Below are 11,878 nucleotides of genomic sequence, written 5' to 3'. Positions count from 1 at the left end.
TTTTGCAGATTCGTAGAATTTATGATGCTTTTTGTTACTTTAGGTCACCAAGTGAGTGAACCTGAATGTTGGTTTTACCTTGAAAATATGAGGAAAACATACTAACTGTGATGCAGTATTTGTTGGTATGCACCATAACACTGTTTATTCAATTGTTTATTTCTATGGTGTCAAATACTACACAGTCATTTCAAGGTACTTTTATATCGGGAAAAAAAAAAAAATTTCCACATTCCATTCTCAGGCAAGTTATATTAGATATATGACTTGTGTATGTTTATACATGTGGGTATAGTCGAATGTAGATTATTTTTGTCGAAATATATTTTCATAAAATGTGACTTTAATTAAGTAAATAGATGATCAACAAGGGAGAGAGAAATGTTAGTGGCATGTTACAGTGATACATGGATCCTCTCGCAGCTTCACTACATAAGGGTCCGGGGCGGCGCGAACCAGCCTGAACCGTCAGCTCTAATAGATAAAAAGTGAAAAGGCACTTATGGTTGAATACCGAAAGTAAAAAGAGAACGCCCAACACTGCATTGGTTCGCTGCCATTGTTTCTGTTGTGAAGAAACCAGCTGGCAGGGATGGAGTTCCACCTTCACTCTGGACCAATCAGTGAGCCGCGTTTCTTCCTCTTCGTCATGCTCTTCAGTGTTCGCTTTGGGAGCGACAGCGCCCCCCAAAGGAGCAGCTGTTGTAATTGACGCTGTCCAGGTGGTTCGGTCCGATCTGAAAAGTGTGAAAACAAACCAACGTTCTTCTTTCTGGTGTCGGTTTAGGTCTTTTCTCCTCGTTGGGACTAAATCGGGATCTTAAAGGACTGACGGCGGTGATGAGAGAAAGAAAAATGGAAATAAAAAACCATCAAGGTGTGTGTGTGTGTGTGTGCGTGTGTGCGTGTGTGTGTGTGTGTGTGTGTGTGTGTGTGTGTGTGTGTGTGTGTGTGTGTGTGTGTGTGTGTGTGTGTGTGTGTGTGTGTGTGTGTGTGTGTGTGTAAGTGTGTGTGTAAAACTGCATGATATGCTAAATAATGTTGCTTCATATGATCCATATAGAGTCATTGTATGAAAGAAAATCCAAATTTATAAATGATTAACTAGAACTATAGATGGACAGATGCTTTATTTTGAGGTTGTTCAATAAATGTAGAGAAATTATCAGATTATAATAAAAAGCTGCTGTGCAATTTCTCGAGAAAGCCTCCAATCGCAGTAAACGTTTATCATGTCATATGATATTTCTATGTAAATATACTGAAACTGAAAGAGTCCGATGTGTCCCTCAGAGCGGAGGATGCAGAGCGGGCGCCCGCTGGAGACATGAGCACATTCCCATGGAGTCCTCTCTCAACGCCGTAGAGCTCCGGGAGCTGCGAGGCGGAGGAGGCCGCGGCGGCGGCGGAGGCCCGTCTCCCACACCGCACTCCCACCGCTGGACGGCGGCCCCGGCGGGCGCCGCCTACCGGGGCTTCGAGAACGCCTCCTACCTGCAGGACGAGGAGCTGCAGCGTCAGCAGGAGGAGGAGGCGGCGGCGGCGGTGGTGAGGTACCCGCCCTCGGGATCAGGAAACAACAAGGTGGGTGAGCGAAAACGCAAAAACTCTGTTTTGCCTTTTTTGGTGTCCGTTTACATGACGACGGAGCTCTGAGCTTTTTCTCCTGGGACTTGGTAGTTTTATTTTGACAGTCACCGTAGCAACAATCCAACAGCACCCACTAGTGGCTCATTATGAAAACTACATTGTCTAAAGTGTTGTTGTTTCTACATCGTTTTTTAAAATGTTGCCGTGTAAACGTAAAATCTTTCTGAAAACAATTATATATTATCACCTGAAGCTTTGTTGAGGCTTCGGTTGTCTGGGGCTGAATTGTCGCTTGTATTTTATGTTTAATTTTTCTACGTTTATTTGTTTAATTACCTTGAGGTCGGCTTACCTGCAGCTTGAAGATGTTATTTTTGTTATTTGTATTACAGTAATACATATAAAGTTGTCTAAACAAAAAGTTGACAAAACGTTATTTAAATTTGTCGGTATTTCAAACTAATGATTTGTTGTTAAGACAACAAAACATAAAGAGTTGAATTGTTGATAAGCCAAACTAATAAATGGATTTTGTCTGAACAAAACATCACTAATTTGTAGTACTTGTGTATTTTAGTGTGTGTGCTGCCATTGTGAGGCGGGCGAAACACTTTTAGAAATAGTTTTAGGAAAGATTCAGTGTTTGCGGCTGATTTACTTCTATTGTGGCCCTTTGCTCATCTCTTTGCATCAGGATGTGATTTACACATCATTTTCATGACGTTTCATGCATCGGATATATAAATTTAGCTCTGCTTTTCATTTTCTGGTGATTTATCTGACCTGCGATCTGCTTCCAGACACCATGAAATGTGGAAAAAGATTCCGAGCGACAGTTTTACAGTTGTAATTATTGTTTATGGTGACGAGGAAAGAGAGTGAATACAAAGCAGCTCGGACAGACGGAAGAAAGTAGAGCAAAGGAAGCTCTCTCTCTCTCTCTCTCTCTCTCTCTCTCTCTCTCTCTCCATTCTCTTTTTCCTTCTCCTCCTTCTCTCTCTCCCTCTTCTCGTGTCTCCCCCTCAATAATTGTCATTCATTTCTCCCTCTTACTTTTCCATCCCCCTCTTCCTCCCTCACACGATGTCCGTATCTCATCTCTCTTCCTCTTCCTCTTCCTCTCTCATTCACCCTTCCATCCTTCCCTATCCTCCCTTGTCTGTCTCCTCCCTCCTTCACTCTTCCTCCTCCTTCCCACCCTGCCTGCCTCTTCTTTTCCGGTCTGACGTTGTGTCCTCCTTCTCTTCCTTCACTCCCTCTCTCCCCCTGCAGCCTCAGCAGGAGTCGTCCTCGCAGTCGTACGATGAGGAGGAGGGCGGAGGAGGAGGGGGAGGAGGTCAGGAGGAGGCCCAGGACCTGACGGAGTTCAGCTCTCCTGACGACCACTCTGCAGATTACGGCTTCATCCTGGCTCTGGTGTTCCTGGTGAGCGGCATCGTGCTGGTGGTCATCGCCTACGCCATCCCGCGGGAGGCCAAGGTGGACCCGGACTCAGTGTCGGCGCGGCAGATGGAGAAGCTGGAGATGTACTACGCCCGGCTGGGCTCCCACCTGGACAAGTGCATCATCGCGGGGCTGGGCCTGCTGACGCTGGGCGGGATGTTCCTGTCGGTGCTGCTCATGGTCTCCATCTGCCGTGGCGAGATGTACCGGCGCCGCGCCGCCTTCGTCCGGCCTAAGAGGACTTACGGCTCCATCAACCTGCGTATGAAGCAGCTGGCCACGGGCGAGGCGGGCGAGGGGGATGCGGCGAACGGCGGGGAGGAGTTCCTGGTGGAACGTGCAGAGACGCGGGATCACAAATCAACACCGGGACCGAGCAGACACTCCGTGCCTCCTCCTGCTCCTTCGTCCTCTGGAGCACACTAACCCTGCGGCCGCCCGCCTCCCTGCCAGCGCCCAGGTGCATCATGGGGATGTACAGCGGTGCAGGTCAAGGCTCATCCCCGGCACAAGGCTCTCGGTTGGAGCTCAGAGGATATTTATTCTGCCCAATCACATGGGGGATGTGCGACTTCACAAAGAGGGCTGGATGAGGTGGAAGCGGTGGCGAGGTAAGCCTGCCGGAGCTCATTCACAGACGAGTGGCTCAGCGCGCAATCCTCGGATGTTAATCACAGACTGAGTTCCACATTGAGAAGCACATTAAAATGTAAGAAAAGCACAGCGGAGAGCAAAGGTTTTCCCCGAGTCGAGCGAATCAGGGCTGAGGCAGACTTTCAGGCCCTGTTTACACGACAACGTTTCACGTGACAACACCTAATCCGCTCAAAAAAAGTGGGGGGGCGTTTACACTGCAGCAGTGGACACAGAGACAATGATGTAGTTGGTATGCCGGGCCACAGGAGGGCGCTGTTGCTCTATTTTGTACTGAAACTACACAGACGTGTGTGCAGAGAACAAAACACTATAAATGTGATGAAAATGGAGAGAACCCGACATCCGCATGGACTGATGACGCATCGGATGCTATCAGGGGTCTAAACTACTAATCTACTGATCTGGACGATAAAACTAGAATACAGACCGCTAGTCGTATCACTACGGGGCCGCCATGTTTGTTTACAACTGGATGAGCAGGAGGGAGGGGGAGAGATGTGCATGCGCAGTAACAGGCTCTGTAGGAGGGAACAGCGGCGGTGAAAGAATCTTTCCACCTTGGGAGCCGGATTAAAAACTTAATAGATACAGTGCCTCCGCACACTGGTGCCGTGCAAACGGACCCCCCCAAAAGTGAAGAAAGCTTTGCCGATACACTCGAATTCGTTGTCGTGTAAACTGGGCCTCGACATCTGACGTCGCAGCCTCGAGTAGAAAAAAACTCCCTCAGATTGAAACACGACGGAGGGAGTGACGCTTGTTTCTTCACACAAATAAACCGCGGCGACAGGTTCGGGAGTGAGCCGTGACGTTTTCGTACCGACACCAGCAAGGAGAAAACAAACGATGATGCGGGAGAGTGAGTGATCAACTCAGGCCAAAGTGATCTGCAAGAGGAGTAACCGCAGGCTTGAGCTGGGAACGACTCCTCTTGTCTTTACATGCAGCTGCATGCATCGACACAGATTTCCAGAAAATCACTCTCGTAGGTGAAAACGTCTCCGCCTGACAAATACGAGCTTTTTTTAGCCATATTTTTCATCCTGCGTGAGTTCGTGGGCGACAGCCAGAGGAGACGTGACACTTCGCACCAGAAGTGTGGAGAGTTAACTCTCCTGCTCCTCCTGTTCCGTGTCTGCGAGTCAATTACGTCTGAAATGAGTTTTAATTGAGTCGTAGCTCGTATGAAGCGTCCCGGTTCGCTCCACACGGAGCCGTTGCCCGGTGCTGACTGATCAGCGTTTTCCCGCCGGCAGTCGCAGGAAATAAACCCCCTCCATCAGCAGCTGCTGCTTCACTATGTGACAAACATGTGAAAATCCTGCTGCAGTATTTAGAAATATGAGAAGATCGAAGCCAAAGCTGCACGATTTAAAAAAATAAATAAAATTATTATGAAAAAGATTATCAAACATCTAAATCTTACAATCAGAGAAGTATTTATACATTACAAGGACACTCACACACAATCAGAGTACTTTATGGTACTTTTGAGAGTACAAATATACAGTTTTACCTTTGTGTGTTTTCCTTTTCATTTACTTTTAAATGACATTCGAACAGTTTTCTGGTCATCGGGTCGACAAATGTACAAAAAGTTTATTCATCCTCTTTCAAAGCGACTCAGCCGTGGCCTGCAATTAGAAAAACTTTACTTCGAACCTATGGAGAAACACTTTAGACATGTACTGATTCTTTTGAAACCAGTACTCTGGAACAGGCGTGTATTATTTCAGCAGATCTCTTAAACATCAAATTACCCAATGATGTAGATTCCATTCGTTTATTTCCTCTGATTGTGTGAAATCGTCACTCAAAATGTGACGACGACCGTTCAAATCTTCCTCTCGTTACAAATATTTACAAGAATGTAAAAGTATCTACACACTATGTACTTAAAGAAGCCAGTTGCCTGCTTGAGAAACTGTAAATGTGAATGTTTTGTGGAATTTTACAAGAAAATTAGAGGGTGTGTTATGTGTTATCGGGTCACTGACATCAGCCGTCATTAGGATTACCGGTATCGGCATATACGAAAGATTTCAAAACAAAAAAGCGAAGTGATATTTATGCCTAAAATACTCTGAATGAGGTTGTTTTCAAAGTGTGGGAGGATGATGACCTCTTGTGGACCTTATGTGTGGAGAAAAACACACGCAGACTCAAAATCTACATTTCACTTGAGTCAAAAAGTAAGTAATATTTTTAAAATTTCATACATTATTATTATTATTACATATATTAGAATATGTAAAAATAATATAATATTTAAAATATAAAATAGATAATAAACGTAAACAAAAAACCAAAGTGACTTAAAACTGGCTTTAAAGCAGAGTTGCAAAGGATATAATTAGGGCTGCACCAATACCGATAACAGTATCGGTATCGGTGTCTGTATTGGTATCGGTATCAGTGTGCGTGCCGTGCATCATCTACAGTATAATACACACAGGGCAGTGTGTAAGTAGACGTTACACACGGTTCTAAACGTACAGCGGCGTACTGGAGCCCTCAAGGCTGTTGGTATCGTTGATGGTTCACGGCAACGAACGCGTATGAATTAATCTTTATAGCGTTTAATAAGTACTCATATCGGTACTTGCAATCGGCAAGTAGGTAAAGGTTAGTACTCCTCCTGTTAAAACTAATACGACATCCCAGAGGAGACCTGACCCACACTTTGGAAACCAAACAAGTCCACTGACCGCAGGAGAGACGGGAGCGAATGAGATCCGTGCTGATATTCAAAATGGCTGATAATGTCGTGCGACCCCAACATAATCTGACACGAGCCTTCTTGTGCTCGAGTGGAACGAGCCTTTAACGACACGGCGCCTGCTTCTTTGTATTATATGTAAAACTGAAGTTATTCATGTCATGTAAGGATACGATATGCCTTAACGAGTAAACACACACACTGTAAATTGTCTATACACCCCTCGTATTATTATGCTAATCTACCACCGCCTGTATAGTGAGCCAGTTAGCCAAGGGCAATGTAGCCGCACACACACACACACACACACACACACACACACACACACACACACACACACACACACACACACACACACACACACACACACACACACACACACACACACTGATTCTGGTCTCAAAACTTTTGCAGTTTTATTCAAAACAGTTTTATTATTCAGTACAAATAAACTGTAAATATTGTACGAGGACCAGCAGACGCCAACGCTCACAAGTCAAATATTAATATACAGAAGCAGTTTAAAAAAAAAAAAAGGAAAAGAAAGAAATGCAAAAATACAAAATAAACCTCTTGGCAAGTAGAAGAACTATTTTCTTCACATATTTAATGGCAGCAACTCAACAAGCGGAGCTCTGATGGATCAGATTATTTACATAAAGGGACAAACTTTTTGACAGTTGAATGTCTTAATTTAGCAGCATTTGTTTTTACTGGGAAATGTCACTAAAAAGCTTAAATTGATTTATTAAATTAAAACAAAATAGACTGACACTTAAAAAAAAGGATCATCATCACAACTTTTGCACCGTTTTTATTGTAGCTTTAAAGAAAATATAGGTTAATCTTCAATTAAGCCAAATTCAAATCCAAAGTAGCCGATTTAAAAAACAACAACAACAACATGACACCATTATTTCTAATGAGAATAAATCGTTCACCGTCACTATCAAACGGTCACAGGTTTGATTCCTGCTGAAGTGTCTTTGGGTGACAAGGAGCTTTGTGGTTTAATGCTGATTAAACGCATTCACATTCACAGCATTAACTAGACTTCGGTTTACACAACGTTTCAAGTGAAAACCCGTCGTTTTTGTATTTTCGTTTTAGAAAAGTTTCGTGTTTACAAAGCAAAGTTTAAACGGGCCCTTCGTGGGAATTATTCTGGATGTTAGTGGAGGAAGATGCTCTATAATCTGGATGTTAGTGGATGAAGAAGCGCTATAATCTAGATGTTGGAGGAGGAAGAAGCTCTGTAATCTGGATGTCAGAGGAGGAAGATGCTCTATAATCTGGATGTTATAGGAGGAAGATGCGCTATAATCTGGATGTTAGAGGAGGAAGAAGCTCTATAATCTGGATGTTAGCGGAGGAAGAAGCTCTATAATCTTGATGTTAGTGAATGAAGAAGCTCTATAATCTGGATGTTATAGGAGGAAGATGCTCTATAATCTAGATGTTAGAGGAGGAGGAAGCTCTGTAATCTGGATGTCAGAGGAGGAAGATGCTCTATAATCTGATGTCAGTGGAGGAAGATGCTCTATAATCTAGAATTTAGAGGAGGAAGATGCTTTATAATCTGAAATTGTTTCAGACAGGAAAGTGAACTGATGGGAGTTTTCACTCAGCCGCTATTGGGCTGTGTTACTCGTCCATAAAAAAAATGATGAGCTCAGATTAAAATGAACGATTCGATGCCTATTAGCAGTTCGAGCTGCAGACAGACGGAGGACGAGAGCTCGACCGCGAAAAGAGCAAAACTATGTTTCAGTTCATCTGAATGTCGAGACCAAACATGAGCACCTTGGTCAAAGACACACGAGAAAATCAATCTCCACGCCGTCGGCAGCACGATGTCTCTGTTACCATAGAAATAGTCTATTTATAACAGGAAGTGTTGGTGGAGCAGCTCTCCGATGTCACGGAAAGTCCTTGCGAGGACGCCACAGAGGAGACGACGTCTCAGAGCCTCTTAAAACCCTTCCGGTTATCCCCCGGAGCCCGGAGACACACGGCCGCCCCAGTCACAGTCTGAGAACAAACTGTCGTGTCTGGGACGTCTCACTGCGGAGAAGCGGAGCGTTAATCCAGCCCAGAGTTAAATCCAGCTGAGTAAACAGAACCCGGAGGCAGGGGGGAACGCCAGGCGAGCTCAGCAGTTCCACTCATCCACCACATATTTCACTCGGTGATACTTCTGATTCGTGACGTGAATAAACGAGGGCCGGTTCACACGGCAGCGTTTTGAAAACGACGTCCGTCTCTACTGAAACACTGAAAACGGCGTAGTTTTGATGTCGGGCCACTAGTGGGTGCTGTTGTTTGTTTTTGTAATGAAACCACACGCACAGAACAATACGCTATAAACATTAACAACGGGAGCACAGGGACAGAGGGACAGACGACCAAGTTGGATTGTTACTACGACTGTTCAGTCTTCCCCTCACATCCCTCTGGGACCCACCGTGACCTACCGTCCTCATCCTCATCCTCATCCTCATCCTCACTCCCCCAACAGTAGAAACATCAACAGCTCACTCAAACGCACCGACGCCTTATTAGGAAGCACGAAAAGGTAACGTAGCGGCAGCGAGCCAAAATGGCGCCCTGTCTCCTTCACACCGAGCGGCCGCAGGTCAAAGGTCGACTGCGGCTGCTTTGGATGCAGGGCGTTACTCAAGGACACTTCAGCAGAGCGCGGGGTTTCAACCCCCGAGCTCGCCCTCATTAATCACAGCTCATCCTGCTGCGTACCGGAAAACACACACACACACACACCGCCAAGGTCGCCATGACGACGAGCTCCAGATACACCCAGAAACACCTGAGCCAGAGCGAGAGTGTACACGCACGCACGCACGCACGCACGCACGCACACACACACACACACACACACACACACACACACACACACACACACACACACACACAAACACACACACACACCAGTAGCATTTCACCCGGAGACTCAATGAATGTACAAACCGAAGCCTGAGAGCAAAACAGGAGGCGGCGTCACACAGAAACGTCACATTAATCTGTTAATATTCAACAGTCCTGTTTCTTATTTTTATTTTTCTGTTCAGAGAGGTTTAATGAGACGAAGCGATATTTCACACAGGTGGTGTTGGTGGATTTAAAAAAAATAAAAAAAAACCCTTCTGGAGTGAAATATAGCTTCAACTATATTGAAAAAAAGTACACAACCAAACATGTACAGTAAGAATGACGATGAATAAATCATGTGGCCTGAGGAGGAGGAGGAGGAGGAGGAGGAGGAGGAGGAGGAGGAGGAGTCGTGTTTCAAAGACCTTTTAGCAATTAATATCTGGCAATGAAAGTAATGTTTAGCACAACATATTTAATAAAAAAAGAAAGGAATTAAAGGGATATATCACTTTAAAGAAAATTGTATTTACAGAGTTAAAGAGGTGGAAATGTTTATGGGTTGAAATATATTTACACGTGTAGAGAGTTGGTGACGTCGGTTTCGCCGCAGACAGTATTTAAAAGAGAAATGTGCAATAGCTATCCTGGAAAATCCGTTTTGATCTGCTTTTACACAAGAATTGGTAAAGATTTATCATGTCACACATGATCAGTGATGTTTACGATTGACAGTTATCCATTTCATAAATCTGCTGAGGAGCCGGCCCGAATATATAATGTGAAATGAAATGAATGTAGTTTTAAATTATTTTTAAAGGTGCGGTATGTGATATTTAGTGATTCCACTCCTGTGCATTAGGTGGCAGTACTGAGTAGCATTCCCAGTTGGGTTTTTTTTTCAAGGTTTTTTTTTTTCCACTCAGTATTGTCTCTTTGGACTGAATATCAGCGAAATGCTAAATATACAAGACTGGACAGGCTGAGGCTGGCGAGCTGGTGAGCAAGAAACCTGTCTTGTCATACCACTTTCTACCACAAGGTGGTACAGCGAGTTGCTCTGAGACTTTCTACTGCCGCCAAGTGCACAAACTGTACCTTTAAAGGATGTGAGGTGCTGTTTTCTCACTCTGAGATCCACGAAGGAGAAAAGGATGTTTGTTGTGTTTGTTTTTCTTGTTCTGCATGTTATTAGTGTGACGCTGTGAAGGTGCGACGCCTTGTTTCTGTACATACCGAGGAGCTGTATCCTCCATCTAACGGCCACGCTGATTTTTCAATATCACTTTGTTAACGTGACTAATAAAGTTTCTGTTTTGCTGTTTTTTTTAATCCTGTGTGATGTCCTCTTTTTTTTTTTTTATTCTATACGGCGACACACACACACAGACACACACACACACACGCTTTAACGTTTATATTAAAACTGTTGATTTTAATGGTACATGGTACTTTTCTTTTGTAGTTTTAATTCACTTGTCTGGCCTGATCCCACCCGTAGCCAATCAGAATCACTCATCTGATTGCCCTAAACAAGCTTCTGCTCTGGATTAAATGTTAAACTTTCATATTCAGCGTTTGACGGCCCTGCAAGAACCCACCAGGAGGCTGGGGCGGGTTCCGCGGTGACTCTGAGGTCATCCATGAACGCTCTGGTGTTGACGGGTTCTCTGCACACCGGTGATGAGGTCTCTGATCCTTCTGGTATTTGTCCAGCGTGGAGTGGCGGAGTCGTCATGTGACACCACAGGCTCTCCTCGGTTCTTCCTCTCTGATGGTCTGCGTCGCCTCGTCGGTGTGTGTGTGTTCTTCCTGATGCGTTTGTCTGCAGGGCCTCAGTCGTTTAACGGCGCTGGACAAGACGTTTCGGTCATGGACATGCGGCAGAGAGACGACGATGATGATGATGAAGATGTGAAACTGGTCGGTGAGGAGTTCCTCCTTCCTCTTCCTCGTTTCCTTTCTTTCCTTCTTGATGTTTTTTCCTTTTCTTCTTCTTCCCTCCCTCGTTCCCCTCTCTCTCCTCCCACTTCTATTTCTATCTTTAATCCTTCTTCTCCACTAGTCGTCTTTTATTTTTCTCTTCCCTCCCTCCTTTCTATTCTTCCTAAATCTTTCTCTTCCTTCTTTCATTTCTTTCTCTCCATCCTTTCATTTATCTCCCGCATCCTTTTCTTTTTGTCTTTCATTTTTTTCCTCCCTTTCTCCCTTCTTCTCTATTTGTTCTTTCAGCCAGCAGAAATCCGTCAATGTATTTATTCAAGCTTATGTGATAAACTTTTTTCTTTAAATGAATAAACACCAGAAATTCAGATTTATGTCACCATAGGATTTTAAACAGGCTGCTAGGTTTGAATTTTCAGGCTTTACGACACATCTGTTTCCAGAATAAATGAGCTCACAAATATTCACATATACGAGGAAAAGTGGATTTATGATTAAAAACGTAATGATGGAAACTTTTGTTTATTCCAGTGGAAAATAAACTTTTTCCACCTTTTTTTTTTTTTTTTTAATTTCAAAGTGATGTTTTTGATGTACATCAGAAAGTAAATTTTTTCTGAAGGGAAGCACACACAAAGA

The 11,878-nt window shown here is 44.2% G+C and overlaps 1 protein-coding gene across 1 annotated transcript; it reads left to right on the top strand.

The window, feature by feature from the left end:
- Nucleotides 1-1,341: 1,341 nt before the first annotated feature.
- Nucleotides 1,342-3,459, top strand: tmem74b (transmembrane protein 74B; the record flags this gene model as incomplete). Its single annotated transcript, XM_080461158.1, has 2 exons — nt 1,342-1,584; nt 2,863-3,459. The coding sequence occupies 2 exons, from the start codon at nt 1,342-1,344 to the stop codon at nt 3,457-3,459; spliced, it is 840 nt and encodes a 279-aa protein (XP_080317284.1).
- Between the last annotated feature and the right edge of the window lie 8,419 nt (nt 3,460-11,878).

This window comes from Lipophrys pholis (genome assembly GCF_963383615.2).
Source record: "Lipophrys pholis genome assembly, chromosome: 4".
In the NCBI taxonomy this organism is placed as follows: Eukaryota; Metazoa; Chordata; class Actinopteri; order Blenniiformes; family Blenniidae; genus Lipophrys; species Lipophrys pholis.
Note: the sequence above shows the minus strand (reverse complement) of the source record. Positions and strands in the feature narration are given on the sequence as shown.